Genomic DNA, 20,672 nt, shown 5'->3' with positions numbered 1-20,672 from the left:
AACCCCAACTAAATCCACCCCTGTCAAACCAAAACCCACTCCAGCTAAGCCGGCCAAGACTGGACTATCCAAACTTGTAGTCAAGTTGCCCATGCCCACCAAAGCTCCTAAGTCTGCCACAGCCAAGCCATCAAAAGCTAAGCCCACTGCAGTAGAGATCCTTTTGTCTAAGATCAAACCAACAGCAGCAGTTAAATCTAAGCCTACGGCTGTCCCAGCTAAGAACGGCAATGGTAAACCAGCTGCTGAGAAGAAAGTAAATGGTGCAGCTAAAGCCAACAGCAATGGCAATGGAAAACCAGCTGTAACGAAAACAAGCAGCAATGGCAAAGCTACAGCTGATGCCAAGCCTACAGCTCAGGCAAAGGTTAATGGAAATGGCAATGGCAAGGTTGTAGCTGAGAAGAAAGTCAATGGAAATGGAAAAACCTCAGCAGAAATGAAAACCAATGGAAAATCGACTGTTGTGTCTAAGACTAATGGAAACAGCAATGGCAAAGCTGCAGCAGAGAAGAAAGCCAATGGAAATGGCAAAACTACCACCGAGGTTAAAGTCAAAATGAATGGCAAAGCTGAGAATAAAGTCAATGGTGAGGCAAAGGCTAACGGCAAAGGCAAAATTAATACTGTGGTAGAAAAGAAAGTTGCTAGTAATGGCGCTACAAACCAGGCAAAAATTGAAACCACTACAAAAGCAAAGACTGAGAAAGTTGTTAAAGTAGAAAAGACTGTGGTCAATGCAGCTAAATCAGCTGCCAAAGTAGAAGCTACAAAGGCACCTAAACCTACAAAAGCATCAAAACCTGAAGCTACAAAAACAGCAAAGGTTGTGGTTACCAAAGCTTTAGCAGCAGCAAAAACTCAAGTAAAGACAGAAGTCAAAGAGGTCAACAAAGTTAAAACTGTGGTCGCCAAAGTCCCTCTGGTCAAACCGACGGTGAGCAAAGTTGTGAAGACTCTGGTCGAAAAGGTTTCCACCCCGAAGAAAGTACCTCCAACATCTGCCACTGTCCGACCAACTCCACCTAGACCCACCAAATCCAAGGTGGTGTTGGAAAATGTTAAATCCCAGCACAAACCATTCCCACCCTTTGGCAAGACTGTGCTGAGTGGAACTACAGTCCCAGCGAAGAAAAATACCAACGGTTATCAACAGGTACAACAAGAGGGTCCATGTTTGGGTCACAGTGTCCAGAGTTGTATGATCCATCTGCCCCATCTGTTTGCCAGTTCTGTCCACCATCCAGGGTCTGCAACAAAATGTTATCGATAGATGGCTTGCAGTGCAAATTTTGAGGTATTTCCTCGATGGTGGACAATCTGGTCTTCAGAATGGAAGTTGGTTCATACCAAGCTGAGTGCCTTCTCCTCTGTTTATATATCATATGATCTTTATGATCACCCCAACTTCTTCATATGATATCATAAAGCGGTGAACATTGAAGCATGGCTAATTGTACAGTTTCATTGTTCTTTACTTTACTTTATACTCCTACTCAATCTACTACTGGATCTCAGAACCTGAATGCACTTCAGCACTCCGTCTCTTTCTTTTCAGGGGAAACCATTAACGTACCAGTCAAATGAATGAGCATGGATTTCTGTGGCACAATAACTAAACCTGAGAAAACACAAATACTATTACATTATATACACAAGCAACACACCAAATCTCCTCTGTCACTCTGTCATTGCCTCCCTTTGTTTTGTTTTTGAAGTACCTGTGTTTTCTCTCTGACACGTGTCTCTTTATCTGGCCATATTTTGTATCAAATATGAATAAAGCAGCCTCACAGAAACTAAAAAAGCAAGTGTGCTTGCATTACAAGTTACATTGAATTGAATGTGGAGTCTACTATGGAGCTGCTTCCACGTAGTGGGTTCTGGGAAATTCAATGTGTTACATTGAATTAATTGAATTAGGTTCTGTGAGGCTGTTAGTCTGGGTTGCCTCTTGGTTTTCTGGTCTTTGTTACACTAGACATCCCAAAGCATCAAGTAACGAATGTTTTCATCTTTACGGATGGAGGCTCTCAGTCCTACTTACTTCTAGTAAGAGCAGACTTCACCCTTTCATGAATATTGGCTTTGTGTGCTTTTAAAAGCTAAAGATGTTCAACAATACAGTAAAAAGAAATCTCAGCAAAGTAGTCTCAATGGCTCCCTAAATCTTGCATCTGACAACATTTATAGTCATTGAGATTCTACCTGAAATTTCTTTTATGAAATGGATTTACATCTTTAAAAATGTGAGCTGCCGGTAAAGATATCATTTGGCAACCACAATTTTAGGATGTGTTCCATTTTTTCACTTTTAACTCATCATCACTTACAAGCAGACTTTGAACTAACCACGCTCTCCCATTAAAATCTGCTTACTTCCTCCCTGCTCCCCAATTCCTGTCAATTTGACCAATCAGGATGTAGATTCTGAATATTCCGATCCTGGCCACACCGCTACAGAGACTGATTATTACTATGGGGAGACGGTGCCAGAGGGTGAGGTGAATGAACAAGAAGAGGTCCCTGTACAGGTAATAAGAAAAATACACACTGGATAGTGACACAGATCAAGAAAATGAAATAGTCAAAGAAGACTTATAGAGTAAATAAACCTTATAAAGAACATAAATGTAAGCATCCAGTATAAAGCTGGTCAAGGTGCTAATATTGTGAAAGTATCAAATGCTTTGTTCACAGAGAAATGCACACAGCCAGTATTTAAAAAACGATGCCTTTTATCAAGCCGTCAGGACTTCCGTACAGTTGTGATGTTACCACTATACTATATATAGGTAGAAAGTGATGCAGCAAGGCCGTAAATGTTATCATTATTGCAATGATGGTGCAGCAACACAGAGAGCGCAGATACCGAAGACCTGGAAACGCTGATCAATCTGAGAAAGCTGGGCTTTTATCTGTCGGGGGGCTTAAAGAGACGGGCGTTAGAAAGTGTGAATACAGGTTTATTCAGACCAATGGAATGAGCAAAATAATTTGTATTTGACTAGTAAAGCATGTAAACATGTTCCAGTAGAAACCAAAAACACAAGTATGTACCTAAAAATTGTGTAATTTGGGACCTTTCATTTGCATGGGAAAATACAAAAATAATAGAAGTTTACCAACTAGCACAAAGTGACAAAAACAAGAATAAATCCTCGCCTCAAAACAAGAAACAGCCATCAACAAAGGAAGAAGACCATGTAATACCTGTGTGGTGGTGAGCCCAGTCTTTGTAGTTTTACCAAGTAGTTCTGTCTCTCTTTATACTTTTCTAACCACAATACAATGTTTTGTTGGCACCGATGCCACGTGACAAGACACACTTTTTCAAAGAGAATGCACCACATTCATCTGCTTGTATCATCAAACATTTTTATGTGTATCCCTTTTCCCGCTAACAACAAGATTCTTGATCTCATCTCAAGACCCGTGGTTGATCAGGTTGTAATCTTGACATAAGAACAAAGATCTTGTGAAAAAGGGATACGCGTACAAGTATTTGATATGCAGTTTTAACCACAGCAACAATGGGAGATGAATATAATGCATTCTGGTTTGAGAGAAAGATCTAACTGAACTAAAGAATACAGTAACTGCTGTGGCTTACTTTGCCCTAAATAGTCAGAATTTGAGACTGAGTTTCTCACAGTTCTGATCTGTTTCTCACAGTTCACTTATTTAGGTGATAATCCATATGGTCATCATTACCATTTTACCGTCTATATTAGCTGAATTTATGAATTTGTTTTGTTTTCCAATTGTGATGTTTTTGCTGATGTTTTGATGAGAATTGTGTCAGTTCCATATGGTATATAGTATATCATTTTCATTATTCGCAATTTGTTGTTCAGTTGTATTTTCAATTACTGCATTTGTATATGAGATAAAGGTACAGCATAATTCCACTAGATTGATATTTGTTTTTAAAACAACCATGGTAAGTAAAATAGAAAATATCATAGCTTTTGCTTTGCATAGCATACACGTAGCAGCAGCTTGTTTTCACAAAGTGCTTCATATCAGTTCTGTGTGTTTAGGGACTAGACAAGCAAAACCATGACATTAAACCAAACGACAATGTTGGTTAATATATTTGAGCAAAATTGGACAGGTCATCACACACAAGCTGATGAGGATATGCTTTAGTGGAAACATACTATTAACAATAAATAGTAATAATTTAACAATAAATAATTACCAGGAGATCTAAAATTGCAGGATTATCCTACAAATCTGTAATGTACCTGAAAGAATCTGACCGAAGTTAAGCATGAAGGACAGATGCCACAGTCTGCCAGATGTCTTTTTGTTTTCTGTCCCTATGTCACTTTTTATTTGCAAAAGGTAAGACTCACTTCTTTTTATATATGCTCCCTTCTTCTACTCCCCCTGGTGATTCATTCTACATTTCTCTTTCCTTTGCTAACGTTTCCCCTTCATTCAAACATCTCGGTCTTCCTTCCTTCTTTCTCTTGCATCTTTATTTCCCTTTGCTTGCCACATCCTCCCGTGCCTCTCTATCCACCCCGTTGCGGCTCTGATAAACCCGACCCAGCCCCAGGTGGAGACAACGTTGGTGGGAGAGGAGGTAGATGTCACCAAGGCAGGCGGTGTGGGCGAGGAGGCCTTTACTGAGGAGTATGTGGACGTGGGCCTTAAGGAATACGACTATTCCTACAAGGACTACAATGAGCCAATGCTGGAGACTGGAGGGGGCGAAGCCAACATGGGCCCTGCCCTGTCCGCTGTGACAGATGAGGGAGGCGTAAGTCGTTTTGCTTCAGAGGCAAAAAAAAACACAAAATCAGTTTCAACCAAATCTGAATCCTAGTCTTTGTCAAATTGTATTCAATGTCCTCTCAAGTGACTTGTTTGAGTTTGTCGTCTCTCAAAGGCCATTATAGAAACACATAATTCATTTCGGTGTGTTTAGTTTTTTACGACTCTGGGACCTTCTGAACCATGGTGGGTAATTTAAACACACCTGGTACTATATAAAGCTTTACGTAGAAGACTGGGATACAGAATGTAGCCATAACTACCTTCCCTTTAACACATAAGTGGGGATTTTAGACAGACCTAAATGTTATATAATCTGTTTAGAAATCTCAGGAGGACCCGCTACAACTTTGACCAATGTTACCTATTTTTCCTTGACTCTAAAAATATATCATACACCCTTGTACTCATTTGTATTGATTTTTAACACCTTTTTTAGTCTTCCAACCAAAAGTGTTTGTAAATTCAAAATGGCCAATATGCAATATAATAATTATGGATTCAATTCTATGCCAAACAAACTCAATCAGTCACAGAGAAACCTGTATTTGAATGCATTTCAAATACTTTATGGACCAAGACATAGTCCCCACATCAATGGTTGAAATTGGTTTTATTCTATACGGTGTATAGTGAGAAACTCAGGACCCTTGGATGAATAGCTATTGGTAGTTGAAGCTATTCGGGATCCTAAAAACATATATGATAACTTGAACTGTCACATACACTGCATAAACAGGCATTTGGAAGTGCAGCAGTAACCAACTGCTGCATTTTTTGTCTTGAATGCCATTTATCTCAGTGTATGGCTTCATTTAGAGCTGCTAAGCCAACATCATTCTCTGTATCTATGCAAAACGAATATTCAAGTAATGGACCAACATTTTGGAAACACTGGCATAATAATGTGTATACAATGTTGCAAACTAATGTGGGTGTTTAGTGTAAGTGTGCACCTGCTGTCCAAATGCATGCAGCCAAATCTGCAGTGTGCGTTTGTCTTTTTTGTTTTCAATGTATGTGTGTGAGTACCTTTATACTGACTATGCTGTGTTGTTGGCTACATCTGTGTTTTCCTCAGGCCGCCGTCAGAGGCCAGAAAGGAGACAAAGGAGAACCTGCTGTCTTGGAGCCTGTAAGTCACTGGCTTTAAGAAGCTTTACCTCAGCATGTGTATTTAAACCAGCTTGTTCTCAGCCACTTTCCCCAGAAGCTCCATGGCTTTGCACCAGTAACCCTCCAGTCAATATCTTGCTTTTTAACTGTAATTCAAGATAGATTTGCCACATGAAGTTGAGGGTGTGATTCAACACATATTTGCCTATTAGAAGAACATTTTGGCTGAAGAACAATACCTTTTCTATTATAAAATCACAGGACATGCCTACAGTGGGTTGCCTATACTGTCCCATAGTTGTTTCAATGGGTGCCAATGTGTCATTATACTGTTGACCAGCTGTCAATTTTCAATGAGGAGCTTGACAAAAATTCTATATTAGACAACTGGTAGTTTAATGTTTCCATTTGTCACCCAAGCTGATTTTCTTTTTTTAGTGCATGTTTCCGTCTTAAAATGCTAAGATATAAGTTATTTAACCTGAAATGCAGCCAGGACTGATCTCTCCAGTAGGAGCCAAATGTGCTTAATAAAAACTAAAAAATGACTTTTAAGATACATTACAAACAAAAACAGGGAAGCCTTATAAAGGAGTAATCACTTTCTTCAATGTACACACTTGAATGTTCTTTTTATAAGATTTTCTCCTGTGTTACATTTCTGACTTTATTTTGATCTTTGCAGGGTATGCTGATTGAAGGACCTCCAGGACCTGAGGGACCTGCTGTAAGTAAATGATAATTATTCCTGTGTTTCTGTCCAAAGGATATTTAACAGACCTCATTACATTTATACTCCTGTAGTTTGATTAGACCTCTGCAATCAAAACACTTATATCCTCTTCCCCCTACCTCTTCCAGGGTCCTACAGGCCCGCCCGGCTCCTCTGGACCTCCTGGCTCTGTCGGCGACCCTGGCGAGAGGGTGAGTGTTTCATTTTATCTGAGGGTTACTGCAGGTTTGTAGAGATTAGTGCTGAATCTGTGCACAGACAATTCTGAAACATTGTTGGTTATTGCAGATGCGTTATGCAAAAGAAGCATATTTTACTTCCACTCTTTCCTTCAACCCGCCAGCTCACCCTTTCCTCTATCCGTCCTGCAGGGCCTTCCTGGTAGGGCTGGTCTGCCTGGAGCTGACGGAGTCCCTGGACCTCCTGGAACCTCAGTCATGCTGCCTGTGAGTCCCCCTTAACCTTTGATCCTTTATTAGAAAGGGATACTGTCTGAATGGCCGAAAAATGGGACTGTGATGTGATTTTTGCTCCAACATTGCCATTTTTAACATTGGCCCTGGTTCAATCTTCTGTATAACTATGTATGTTCAATACAAATACCTGTTAAAATGCATTGAAGCTGTATTTTCTTTAAATACATGAAGGCTGCCCATTCAAAGATCTATAAGTTGGAGGATCCTCGCATATCTAATCATTTTTAATTTGTTTGTCTCCTTTATTAGTTCAAGTTATTGTTCAACCGTATGTTTTTTTTAAATCAATCATAACCAATTTCTCCAACACTTACCCTCTACTATTGATTGGGCACAGCGTCCACTCAGATGTCTAAATGCTTTTTTCTTTTCTTTTTTGCAGTTCCGTTTTGGTCAGAGTGGAGGAGATAAGGGTCCTGTCGTTTCTGCACAGGAAGCCCAGGCCGCAGCCATCTTGTCTCAGGCCAGGGTCAGTCATCACTTTAACTTCCCATTTCCAGTGTATGGTTAGTTTTCCTCAAGGATCCATCAGTGGAGTCTTGATGCTTCGCCCATTGCCCCAGAGTGTTTCCATCTTTAAAAAACATTGTGTCTGTAGATGGATAATAACATGAAAGCACATATGATTTGATAGACATTAGACTTTGCTATTGATATTAAAAAGGCACTTAGCTTACCAAAGTGAGTACAAAAACCATAACATGTTATACACAAGAAAAAAAAGAGTGCACATAACACAAACAGAGCAGAGAAAACCTTCATAACATCTTACTTTTTACATTTACATTTTAAACATTTAACAACTCATCCAGGGAGATTTATGAGTGTAAAAGGAGACTTTTCTTTTCTTAATCATCAACATTACAAGAAGCCATGTGCCTTCATCATCATTGATTTTGATATGTTGTCTCTAGATGGCCCTGAAAGGACCTCCTGGACCAATGGGTTTCACTGGACGCCCTGGACCACTGGTATGTTATCTGTCATTCTGACCCTAAGCTGTACAGAGCCTGCTGTTGTCATTGCTAATAAATGTCACAATGCACTACACAATACAAAAACCTGGACCTAAACAAGGATTCAGATCTCAGTATACCGTAGGGCTCTTAAAGGCCTTTTGATATGTCCCCTTAATTACAAAACAACTTGTTTTTTTTCTTTTCTCTGATCATTAAAGTGCCCATATAATGCCTATTTCAGATTCATAATTGTAATTAAAGGTTACATCATAATATGTTTAAAAAATCATAAAAAATATTTTTGTTGTACTACACATTGCTGTAGCTGTTCTTTTCACCCTGTGTGTTGAGCTCTCTGTTGAAGCTTCTGAGTGAGGCATCTCACATGCGCAGTACCTAGGTCAGCATTACTAGCCAGTCAGAAGCAGAGCATGAGGGCGTGCCACGCTAACACATTGGCGAGCATTATAATGTGTGTTACAAAGTGACACACGTTTGTTACGGAAGTAAAGAATGGACTACAACAGAGCTGTTTGGAGCAGTGTGTGATCTGTGTTTTCTGTTGGAGATGGCAAGTCCCTTGTCCAATAAAGGAAAGGGGAAAAGCCAAAAAGTATAATGTGCACAACAGTAAATAGTTTTGCTGTTGCTGATGATGATGGTGATGATTGTTGTCACTGTTTCAGGGAAATCCAGGAAGTAATGGTTTGAAAGGAGAGAGTGGAGACCCTGGTCCTCAGGTAAAAACACTAAAGCTGAACTCTGAACTCAAAATCATGAAAATAATGTCAAACCACTGAACAAATTTCCTTCCTTTTACAGTACAGTATTGTGTATGTTATTATTGAACTTATAGTGTACTCAGGTCAGATCTATGACAACCATTTATCAAAGACTAATAAATAATTCATTTCTCAGGGCCCCAGGGGATCCCAAGGTATTATGGGACCTCCAGGCAAAGCAGGAAGAAGAGTGAGTATGAAAAATGGCTGGTTGGTCTTTAAGTTGTTTATTATTTGTTTGACTCAACGTACACGGGACATAACTGCTGTTTCTCAAAGAGACTCAGGAGTAAATTCTAAGTGAACGGTGTAGATGTTTCAACCATTACCTCAATATGTCTTTTAGACAAGGAATCTATCTATTTTCATACGTGGATCTCTCCCATAGCCCTGTTAATATTATCTCTATCTTTGCCAAGCATGCCCTGTAAAAACAACTGATCATGGGTGTTTGGCAAGTGGTACAACTGTGTCTGATATACAAATCACTTTTGAAACATGTTCTTCCTTTGCTTGTCTCCTAACAGGGCCGTGCCGGAGCTGATGGCGCCCGGGGAATGCCTGGAGAGTCTGGATCTAAGGTAACCTTTCTTTAGTGCCATTTCTTTATGGACATCGTCAAAATGAACTCTACTGGCTTGAGATTGTAACTGTTTGTATCGCTGGTCTGGCATTTTAGTTAGAGGTCCTGGAAAGGATCCCCCAATATGAAATAGTGGTCTCATTTGAGTGGAAACTCATACTGACAGTAACTGTGATGTTGCCTTGAAAATTAAACCTATCACTCCCGAGTCTTTTAGTGCTTGTAGGTTTTTTTTGTTTTGTGAATTTGTTTAATGATAAATGTTCGGCCTGGTAGGCTATGATGCAGGAATATGATTAAGCCAGTCCTGCTTAAACAATAAAGTCCAGCTGAGCATCTCATGCGTTGGCTAGTGTCCACAGCTATGTACATATCAAAGGTTTAAACTCAGTGTTAATGCACCGTGTCCAATTGTGATATATTTCTATATCTACTACAATGCATTAGTAATACCTTACATGTCTGTTTGTCTCTCTCAGGGGGACCGTGGTTTTGATGGCCTTCCTGGTTTGCCCGGTGACAAAGGACACAGGGTGAGTGAGAAAATAAAAACATTATTTGTGAATAAATATAAATAATCAAACATTTCTGAATCTGCTGTTTGGATTTACTGAATTTCACACGAAGACTTTGATATGTTTAAATGATAAAATAAGGATTTTACTACAGCAAGTTTTGTGTCTGTTGTCCCTTAGTCTTTTAAAGACTGTCCTGTAATCAATATAATCAGCAACCAGATAAGTGCAAACTCACTACAGATGGAACTTCAGCAAGCTCCGGTGTCTTCATGGAGTCCTCGTCTGACAATTCCTTCTGTACTGAGCTCACTTTGGGATCTCTTTATTTCCAGCTTTAGGTTTATATAAAGTAAGAGTGAACCGGCATACCAAGAAACCATGGCATTAGTAGTAGTAATAGTGGTAATAGAAAGAGAATTTTGCTTGTTTTTTGTTGTTGTTTATTTTGATTTCCTTAATTTTTTACACAACATCAAAAACATACAATAACAATACAGCCATTAATAATCAGACATTACCTAGACATACACAAGTGTTTAATATTTATAAGAACCTTAATTCTTCGGTATCTGTTTGTAAGCAGAGCTAAATCATGTTCGGATTCCTCACTCCTCCGATCTTTCATCTCCGCAGGGTGACTCAGGAGCAATGGGACCCCCAGGACCTCAAGGAGAGGACGGAGAGAGGGTACGAAGATATGAGAAAAGAAAACATCGGCCATTTTGCCACTCCATAACATAATGATAATAATCAGCATCTTTACATCCTTGACATGTTGTCTTTGTGTGTTGTTTCCAGGGAGACGACGGAGACATTGGACCCAGGGGTCTCCCAGGTGAACCAGTGAGTGTTTCAATGACAACACAGTCCGATTTAAAATCCCTCCCTCTTGTCTATATGTCTCAGTTATAAACAGCATCCCATAATACTGTACATCCCTGTGCATCCATATTTCCACTTTCCCACCTGTTGTTTCTCAGCATAGCAGTAATTCCTTAAATAGTTCTTCACTGTAATTATGTGTCAGGCAGTGATGGACAGGTAGAAGTGCTGCAAGATCACTCACAGTATAGTGCAATGATTTCTATTAGGAAGTCTACAAGAAACATGTGCAGACTGAATTGGATGTCTGGATGCTAACTCCGTCCGCTTCATAAATAACATAAACCTTATGAGTAAGCCAGAATAAATAAACGTTCAAAATTTTACAAACTTTAGGAAATGAGACTAGAAACGTATTTTTTTTTAACTCTACCTTTTTAAAGTCTATAATGTTCTGTTTTTGTTGACAATGTCTGAAATATAAATGTTATAAATGTATTACACTAAAGAGAAGTCTAAGTCAGAGGTCATTGTTAAAGTGGTGTTGCACTGGACTACATTATAATAAGAGATGGTTCTAAATAGTTTGTCCTCCCTATTTACAAATATGGGTGGGGCAGAATATTAGAAACACTTTTCAATATATTGCAGTCAAGTACTACAACTCTAACTAGGACAGTGTCAAAAAAGACCCTGAACATTATAGTCATCATAAAAGTAGAATTTAGGGCAAAACACTTGCCATACCTTATAAAGTCATCCCGTCAAAGAAGTCTTACATTAGTATTTAAAACAAGAAAGCTATATTTTTTTAGGTGTCCTAAGTATTTATTTTATTGAAAAAAATTATTCATAATTCATTCATTCATTCATTCAATAATAATTCCCATAAACAATAATTATTTAAAGGTACACCATACCATCTACCAAATGATTGTGACCTATCCATTATTTAGTTTGTTACAAATACTTTTTTTTGTAATCAACAAACCGTAACAATCATTACAATATAATAATTAGTTTACTACATATTCATCTGTCAGTTTGTCCCGATGCTCCTGTTGCAGCTGTAGCTGTTGTTGACCTTTGACCTCACATTTATATTTATCCATATTGTGATTTTTTTTCGAGGATATAAACTGAGGATGTTGGAATATGGTTTGAATTATTTGTTGATCTCGATGTGTGTGTGTGTGTGTGTGTGTGTGTGTCTAGGGACCTCGTGGTTTGCTCGGACCCAAAGGTCCCCCTGGAATCTCTGGACCTCCCGTGAGTAAAAAAAATTAAAACCACAGTGGGCTGAGTTTATTTTAGGTGCATTGTTTTATCCATCTGTGACCACTGAACACCCACAGCACCTCCTGAAACAACAGCATGCAACCTGAAATAAAGATGGGGATGTCCAGTGATCTAAAAATGAACATGTAATGTTCCCACAATCACCTCAAAACAATACCAAGACACCCAGTATCACCCAGGATTCAGGCGGCTATGTCCCAAGTGTCCCTTTAACACTCATATATTTAAATGTACTAGAGTTGTTTGGCTGTGGTTGAGTCCTGCCCTCAAACAGCGGTAAAACATAACTAAGTACATTTACTTAAGTACTGTACCAAAGTACATTTTTGTTGTACTCTACTTCGGTATATCCATTTTATGCTATTTTATACTTCTACTCCTTTCCCTCTAAGAGGTTATTATTGCACAATTTACTCCACTACATTTATTTGACAGCTACTTTGCAGATTTAGAGTCAGATTTCAAATCAACTAATAAATGATGATTCATTATTAGTTAGGCAACCCGCAATATATGACTTTAATTCAAATTAGCTCCACTCATACCAGTCGAAACATTAAAGTGATGAACACAGTCATGCATCAATAATTATAATGCAGTAATATTCATTCATATAGGATTCTAAAATGGGCCATTCTGTATAGTAAGTACTTTTAATTTTGGTAAATAATGCTAAAACATTATCACTTTTACTTAAAGGTGCAGTAGGTAAGACTCATAAAACTAACTTTCTGTCATATTAGCTGAAACTGAAAACAGAACTGGTGCACACAATCCCCACAATGCAACTCGACCACTGACAGTTGGTCAGAGATGCAGGTGTGTTATGCCAGTAGTAGCTACTGTAGCCTCCAGCTGCTAACCTGAAGAAAACCTGAAGAGCAGGCTACAGATGTCTGGTGAGCCAGCATCACAGAGGACATGTATCAGCTTTAGTACCTTTATGCTACTTAAGAACTGTAAACAGATATTTATGGGTAAATCAGTGGAGTTCCCCTTATAAGCTGCTATAAAGTGCTGATTGCGACAAAGCTAAACCACACACTCCCATCATCACCAAAATCTGTAATTTGCTGTAAGAAGCATTGAGCAGTGAGGCACAGGATCGTATCCGTTCCTACAGCAGGCAGCAAAAAAAAGAATTGCTTTGAATATAAAAGTGAGTTAATCATTAGTGTGTGCAACTGTGTTTGAATTGTTGACATCAGTGTTCAGATTTCCATTCTGATTTTTCTCTGTTCGTCCTCTTTTCTCCTCAGGGTGTACGAGGAAATGACGGGCCCCACGGTCCCAAGGGAAACCTGGTCAGTGTCACTTTAAGTTATCTACCATGTTATCATGTAACTTTTGAATCAGCTGATTATTACTATCAGTGGCTGTATTTGTATCCCAAAACCTTTTATTATGAGTAATTCTAAGATGTAACACTCTTTTCCTCATCTTGCCTCCACTTTGTCATCACTTTATCTTCTTTCTGTGTCTCAGGGTCCCCAAGGAGAGCCAGGCCCTCCAGGTCAGCAGGGAACCCCAGGAACTCAGGTGAGGCGGCGGACAGCTGGTCACTATCACATACTGTACTTGTGTAATACTAACTTCTTTCACTAAGTAACTGTGTGTGAAAGACCAAAATTCATTCATTTATTATTTCTTTTTAGGGAATGGCAGGACCTCAGGGAGCCCTTGGACCCCCAGGAGAGAAAGTAAGATACCAAGAATATATACCCTTAAAAAAATAGTTATAGAATAGAGGAAAATAGAATAGAATAGAGGAAAATAGTTATAGAATAGAGGATGAATGTTATAGTTATAGAATAGAGGATGAATGTTTACACGTTGTATCTATCTATTTATGAAGGATGAATGTTTACACGTTGTATCTATCTATTTATGTCCAAAAAGCCCTTTAGCCCTGTGAGGTGTTTTTTATAGCCAACATATGTAGAGAGCATTCTGCATCCGCAATTTGTTGTTTTTCTTGTATACAAAAAACAAGCCGATATTAGACTGTTACATAATGCAATGATATTAAAAAAGTGAAAACCAGCAATATACATGTATAAGTTTGGGAGACTTGGGATATTTCATAGTCAATGTTCTAGCATCACATTTTTTGTCCAGAAATTATGTAGGTTTTTAAAAGCATTTTAAGCAAATGTATGTATATTTATACATTAACAAATAAGTGTACTAAAATGAAAATTGGTTTCATATGGTCCTATGAAGTTATACTCACAACATGGGATCTGATTGGATTAGATGTAACATAACATGCACTGTATATCATATGTTATTATTCTTGATTTCAATAGATAAAGGGATGAGGAGGATTGCTTGATGATTACTCTTTATCAATGTCTTTTTCTCTTGGAGACTTTTAAAACAACAGTAATTATTTTTAAGTGTGCTTATTGGCTTTCTTGGCAATGGTAACGTATGAAAAGACTGATAACACTCTTGTATCTCTTTGTTTAAATATGAGCTACAGCCAGCAGCAGATAAGCTTATTTTAGCTTAGCATAAAGTCTACTAGCCAGGCTCTGTCCAGAGGTAAAAATAAAAAAAGGTTAAAAAAAACTCTGCAATCACATTGGAATTACACATCCTTCTCTTTGTCACGTTAAGCTTAGAAAGGAAACAGCTCCCACTTGTCAGCTTGGTAACTTCACAGTTATTAGTGCGGGTTATTCATCTTTTGGTGTTTTAGGGCAGTTACCAAACAGTTTGAAGTACTTTACCACCTCCCTTTGGACTCTCACTCATGACCCCCTTGTCTTCTCCTCCAGGGTCCCACAGGAAAACCAGGCCTGCCAGGAATGCCTGGCGCTGATGGCCCTCCTGTACGTTTAGTCTCTTCCTTATTTTTCTTTGTTAATATCATTAAACTGAATTAGTTTGAATCTACCAACACTAGATGTCTTTGCTGAGACTTGAGCTCTCTGTCTTTCCTTTTCAGGGTCACCCAGGGAAGGAGGGGCCTTCTGGCACCAAAGGAAACCAGGTGGGTGTCAGTCATCAGCCCATCACGCCCCGGGCTTGGTCTTTTCCATCAAACACACTCTTACTTTAAGGCATTCATTGTGATGTTAACTCGTCCTTCTTTCTTTGACCTTCTCCAGGGTCCCAACGGTCCCCAGGGAGCTATCGGCTATCCCGGCCCTCGTGGCATCAAGGTCAGTTCAGTTCACTTTTTCATTAAGTCTTATTTTTCATACCAATTTTGCACACATTAAATTACTATTTTTATATTTTAGGATTTTGTATTGCATGTGCAATAAACATAAGGATTTAAATGTTCCTTAGTATTGATTATGCAATGCCTTAATTCCAGGGAAGTCAAGGAATCCGTGGACTGAAGGGCCACAAGGGAGAGAAGGTAAGTGATACATTGCAGTATAATACTTCCACTTAGTTAGATTTACCCTCACTTAAAAACAAAAACAAAAAACAGGACATAGTCTCGTCTTTGTCTAAAATGATTTTGACAGGTTGATGTAGTCTTTTGCTGTTTTCTTGTGTTTTTAGGGAGAAGATGGTTTCCCTGGAATTAAGGGAGATTTTGGTGCCAAGGGAGAGCGGGTAAGATTGATTCATTCATTCAATCAGTCAGTCATTGTCATTTCATATCTTTGCCATATTTTCTGAGTTAGTACTCTTTATATCTATATACTACAAGTATTGTGCAAAAGTTTTAGGCAGCAATGAAAATGCTGTAAAATAAGAATTATTTTGTGTGTGGAAGTGTTAATAGTTTATTTTCATCAATTAACAAAATGCAGTGAATGAACAGAAGAGGAATCTAACTCAAATCAATATTTGGTGTGACCCCCCTTTGCCTTCAAGACAGCATCAGTTCTTCTAGGTACTTGCACACAGTTTTGAAGGAATTCGGCTGGTAGGTTGGTCCAAACATCTTGGAGAACTAACCACAGGTCTGTGGATGTAGGCTTTCTCATTTCTTCATGTAATCCCAGACACACTCCATGATGTTGAGATCAGGGCTCTGTGGGGGCCATGCCATCACTTCCCTTCTTCTTCTTCTTTACAATGAAGTTAGTTCTTAATGCCCTTGGCTGTAAGTGTGGGTTGTTGTCCTGCTGCAGAACAAAATTGGGGCCAATCATACACCTCCCTGATTGAATTGCATGATGGATAAGTATCTGCCTGTATGTCTCAGCATTGATGACACCATTACTGGTGACCAAATCTCCGACTCCATTTGCAGAAATGCAGCCCCAAACTTGCAAGGAACCTCCACCATGCTTCACTGTAGCCTGTACACTCATTATTGCGTCGCTCTCCAGCCCTTCAGCCAACAAACTGCCTTCTGCTACAGCCAAATATTTCACATTTTGACTCATCAGTCCAGAGCACCTGCTCATTTGTCTGCACCCGTTCCTATGTTTTCATGCATAGTTGAATCACTTGGCCTTGTTTCCATGTCGGAGGTCAAAGCAAGATGTGTTTTTCATCTGCTGGACTAAGTTTCCTTGGCCGACCGCTGCGTCCACTATCCTCAGTGTTCCCTGACTTTTTGCAAGTGGACCTATATGAATTGATGCTGGTTTGAAGGCAAACGGTTGTAAATTAAAGTGATTTTTCTTTTGAAGATGAACAATCAATATTTATATTTTTGAAAGCATTCTTAGTTTACAGCATTTTTCCACACCTGACTAAGACCTTTGCACAGTACTGTTTAAAGTTTGTTGATTTGATCTGATAGTTTTGCTCCTGCTGACAGGGTGAGCTTGGAGTATCAGGGCCCAGAGGAGAGGATGGTCCAGAGGGGCCAAAGGGTCGCATCGGACCCCCTGGTGAGCTCGGACCAATTGGACTAGTTGGAGAGAAGGTACAACCAGATTACTTGATTAGCTCTGAGTAACGTGAGATAGGTTACGGATGTTATTAGGAGCATCATTTCCTGCTTTATGTATTATTCTTCTGAAACTGAACTTCTGGTTTTTGTGTTGCAAATTCTGCTTAATTTCCCATAAATTTATCAAGATATTTCCATTACTTAAAATAGAAAAAGAGGCCTCTACTTTGACAACATTGGGCAGGAGATCTTACTGTGCTGCCCTCTTGTGGTTGTACACATAAGCACACTTAAGTGAAATGTGACATTTACACATGGAGGTTACAGTATTCTATAATTATATTACAAATGTATTTAAATGAAACATGGGCATTTCATTTTCACATAAGTTTTTTTAATTGTTGTGTAAGTTGCAGTCACTAAACGTCTGATATTTTGCCGTTAATTTTATTGCATGTTAATATGACCATAGCACACCTTAGCACAATATCAGCTAATTCTTGTTTACCTTCAAATTGTAGCATATTTCTCTGAATTTAAACAAATCCTCACTGGCATGCTTGTGATACAATTTGTATCGTAAGAGTTTGGTAATACTTAAAACAGAATAACAGATGTTGATATCCATTCACATTAAAGGATAATGATTAATGACATTGTCACATCATTTCAGGGTAAACTAGGTGTACCTGGACTTCCTGGATATCCTGGAAGACAGGGACCCAAGGTAAGAGAAACATATCATCCTCACAGCCACATATATTCATCCAGGATGACTTTTTTTCCATGCAAGTTATCACCAGGCCTCACAGTAGTTATGTTGATTTGTTTTTCAGGGATCTCTTGGATTCCCAGGATTCCCTGGCTCAAACGGCGAGAAGGGAACAAGGGTAACTCAATTGCTCTGTTGAAGATTTTGCTTCTTAAGCCAGACTATTCACTTCCTTAGGGCCATAGATAATAAGTGATCAAAGCAGTGATTAATGTCAAAGTTTCTAATCAAGTAGCTGATGACTGAACTGATGGATCCTGTATTTATCTTCAGTAATGTGCTTTTCACTTCTGTCTGACTGAGTCTGAAATTGTGTTTGTCGTTGTTTTTTTCAGGGTCTTGGTGGCAAATCAGGGCCTAGAGGACAAAGAGGACCAACGGTACCATTTCACGTTAATTTTTTCCTTATTTTAGCCAGTTTTGATAAAGCTTTGCTCGGTCTGAGAATGATGATTAATGTCTTCCACTCAAGCTGTTGAGCACAGATGGACAAAAAACTGTTTTGTGGGCTCTTGGTATTTCGAGACTAACGAAGCACCTGAGCAAGAGGTTTACTTCCCTCTCTGGCTGAAAGTGTCAAGCCTGTTTCAGCTCTGACCCTTGGTTATAAGGTAGTACGGTGCATCACTGCAGAAAAGTGAGACATTTACCCACTGGAGCTCAGCAAAAACAAGATTTCCAGGGGGTTCCAGTTTAAGTTATTCTTTAAGCATTGATTTCATGTGATTTGAATGATTTAAAACTCTCGTAACATCAATGTAATCACAGATTAGCCTCACTTTTGCATAGTTTTCCACTAATTCTGCTCATTGTTTGTGGCCACCAGGGCCCCAGAGGGCAGAGAGGGCCGAGGGGCGCGACTGGGAAAGCAGGAGCAAAGGTTTGTATCTGGAAATAGTCCACATAAGGGCTTATTATTATGATTATGTCGATGACCATTTTTTGTTGATGATCATATTTTGTCACTGTTATCATAGTACTCATCTTTACACTTATATTGATGGAACTTAAACAAAGATGGATTTCTTGTTTTGGATCCCAACAGTTTTAATAAAAACATATTGTAGTTTGATATTTAATGAAAAGACTTGTATTCAGCGCTTTATCCCTGTACTTTGTCATCTGTTTTCTTTGATTCATTTACATATTTCTTATGGGCCTTTGCCTCCAAATAGCCTTGCTCAAGATTTAAGCCTATATATCAAAATATATTGAAGAATAATAGTTTGAGGTCTGAAACTGTTCTTTTTGATTGATTTACTATGTTATTTGTTTGCCTGTTAGGGAACTTCTGGAAGCGATGGCCCCCCTGGTCCTCCTGGAGAGAGGGTGAGCGCTTCATTTTCATTTTTCATTTTTTATCCTGCTGTATAGCACTCTGTCAGACATTTTTAAAGATTTTGGTTAAGACACTGATGGCGCTATTGGGGATTTCATATTATATCATATACTGTTGTCTCATCAGGGATTGCCCGGACCTCAGGGAGCCAACGGTTTCCCCGGACCAAAGGGACCTCCTGTAAGAAAACGTTTTGATACCAGTTTCTTACTGAGTGATTGTAGAAGTCAAAGTAGTATCACTTGGCTGCTTATGTTAAAATTGTAGTATATTGATCCAACCTCATCCTGTGGGGAAAGCTCTCATAAAGTGGAGACTGAATTCAAATTTGATGGTTGATGGATGTTTTGTTACAGGGACCACCAGGAAAGGATGGGCTGCCTGGACACCCTGGGCAGAGAGGAGAAGTTGTGAGTTGTGTTTTTTTACTACTCTTAAAGATGGTTCACCATGGTTACACTGATGAATTTAAGACTCTTCACACTGATTCCAGTCATGGCTCATGCAGTCAACTCTTTTCTTATTTTTAAATACCTGATGAAGATGCAGTCACTCAGAAATGTTTGCTACATAAAATTCATCCTAATGTGGAAAAAATAAATCATTTATGTGTTTTACACAATTTCCTGTTGATCTTTTGAATTACATTTTAATGGCAGCCTTTGGATGAGTGTTGGATTTAAAGAGACCTTAGTAGTAGTTTTTGTTTGCGTTTTGTTGTACTGATAATTACTAATCAATTCCAATTTGTCACATGCTGAGCAAGCACATTGGTTATAGTTTCTTCAATATTGATTAACCCCATTAATGTTTCTACCCAAGCTTTCTTTAGATATGAATATTGTTTGCAGATTTGTTAGTTTACTGAGTTTCTCTCCTCCAGGGTTTCCAAGGTAAAATGGGTCCACCTGGGCCTCCTGGAGTCGTTGGACCTCAGGTGAGTCTTCTTATTCATGATGGAGAATTCTGTATTAACGATACAGTAAATCACATCAGTTACCATAACAGCATCCTCTTTTCTTTTCTTCTTTCTCAACGTCTCCGTTCCCTCTGTGGCCTGTCCGTCTCCATCCTCCCAGGGTCCATCAGGAGAGACCGGCCCCATGGGCGAGCGTGGACACCCCGGACCCCAAGGTCCACCTGGAGAGCAGGGACTTTCCGGTCCCTCAGGGAAGGAGGGCTCCAAGGGAGACCCTGGACCCTCCGGAGGCCCCGGTAAAGACGGACCCCCAGGACTGAGAGGCTTCCCTGGAGAGAGAGGACTGCCTGGAACTCCTGTGAGTACATCCAGGAGAAATACTGAGTAGATCATCATGCAGATATTAATGACTTTGAAAGCTGTAAATTGACCTTTAGATAAGTGTTATGCAGAAGTGAGGTGAAAGAATACTAATGAATCCCTCGTTGTTTTTCTTCCAGGGAGGTGGAGGACTGAAGGGAAGCGAAGGACCTGCCGGACCTCCTGGACCTGCTGTACGTTTCAAACCCTATGAAAACTATCATTTCTTTATTATTTTATTTAAAATATATTATTTTATACTTTTTATTGATCCCCAGTGAGGGAAATAATGATTATGAAATACCCTTTAAAAACCTAACTCCAATGTATGGAATGAAAACAAATACAGTAACACCTAGCCAACCCACAAAGCACTAGAGGACAAATGATTTAGGT

At 39.1% G+C, this 20,672-nt stretch overlaps 1 protein-coding gene across 7 annotated transcripts in view; it reads left to right on the top strand.

Annotated features, from left to right (window-relative positions):
* col11a2 (collagen, type XI, alpha 2) overlaps positions 1–20,672 on the top strand; it is a 49,811-nt gene that overhangs the window by 20,460 nt on the left and 8,679 nt on the right. For 2 of the 7 annotated variants that reach the window (XM_034892135.1, XM_034892138.1), the window contains 34 exons: positions 2,421–2,534; positions 4,562–4,771; positions 5,867–5,920; positions 6,587–6,628; positions 6,763–6,825; positions 7,006–7,080; positions 7,493–7,579; positions 8,025–8,081; positions 8,756–8,809; positions 8,988–9,041; positions 9,379–9,432; positions 9,914–9,967; positions 10,586–10,639; positions 10,751–10,795; positions 11,990–12,043; positions 13,333–13,377; positions 13,559–13,612; positions 13,729–13,773; positions 14,857–14,910; positions 15,027–15,071; positions 15,190–15,243; positions 15,402–15,446; positions 15,596–15,649; positions 16,812–16,919; positions 17,560–17,613; positions 17,723–17,776; positions 17,994–18,038; positions 18,485–18,538; positions 18,943–18,987; positions 19,124–19,177; positions 19,354–19,407; positions 19,881–19,934; positions 20,077–20,274; positions 20,417–20,470. In XM_034892135.1, the coding sequence (XP_034748026.1) occupies positions 2,421–2,534; positions 4,562–4,771; positions 5,867–5,920; positions 6,587–6,628; positions 6,763–6,825; positions 7,006–7,080; positions 7,493–7,579; positions 8,025–8,081; positions 8,756–8,809; positions 8,988–9,041; positions 9,379–9,432; positions 9,914–9,967; positions 10,586–10,639; positions 10,751–10,795; positions 11,990–12,043; positions 13,333–13,377; positions 13,559–13,612; positions 13,729–13,773; positions 14,857–14,910; positions 15,027–15,071; positions 15,190–15,243; positions 15,402–15,446; positions 15,596–15,649; positions 16,812–16,919; positions 17,560–17,613; positions 17,723–17,776; positions 17,994–18,038; positions 18,485–18,538; positions 18,943–18,987; positions 19,124–19,177; positions 19,354–19,407; positions 19,881–19,934; positions 20,077–20,274; positions 20,417–20,470 (2,241 nt within the window). Of the gene's footprint in view, positions 1–726; positions 1,157–2,405; positions 2,535–4,561; positions 4,772–5,866; positions 5,921–6,586; positions 6,629–6,762; positions 6,826–7,005; positions 7,081–7,492; positions 7,580–8,024; positions 8,082–8,755; positions 8,810–8,987; positions 9,042–9,378; positions 9,433–9,913; positions 9,968–10,585; positions 10,640–10,750; positions 10,796–11,989; positions 12,044–13,332; positions 13,378–13,558; positions 13,613–13,728; positions 13,774–14,856; positions 14,911–15,026; positions 15,072–15,189; positions 15,244–15,401; positions 15,447–15,595; positions 15,650–16,811; positions 16,920–17,559; positions 17,614–17,722; positions 17,777–17,993; positions 18,039–18,484; positions 18,539–18,942; positions 18,988–19,123; positions 19,178–19,353; positions 19,408–19,880; positions 19,935–20,076; positions 20,275–20,416; positions 20,471–20,672 lie in introns of those variants that run through there. The other 5 variants (XM_034892139.1, XM_034892141.1, XM_034892140.1 and 2 more) reach the window with 5 other exon arrangements.

The sequence above is a fragment of the Etheostoma cragini genome, chromosome 14, assembly GCF_013103735.1.
Source record: "Etheostoma cragini isolate CJK2018 chromosome 14, CSU_Ecrag_1.0, whole genome shotgun sequence".
Lineage (NCBI taxonomy): Eukaryota > Metazoa > Chordata > Actinopteri > Perciformes > Percidae > Etheostoma > Etheostoma cragini.
The sequence above is the reverse complement of the archived record's forward strand: the minus strand, read 5'-3'. Positions and strand labels throughout refer to the sequence as shown.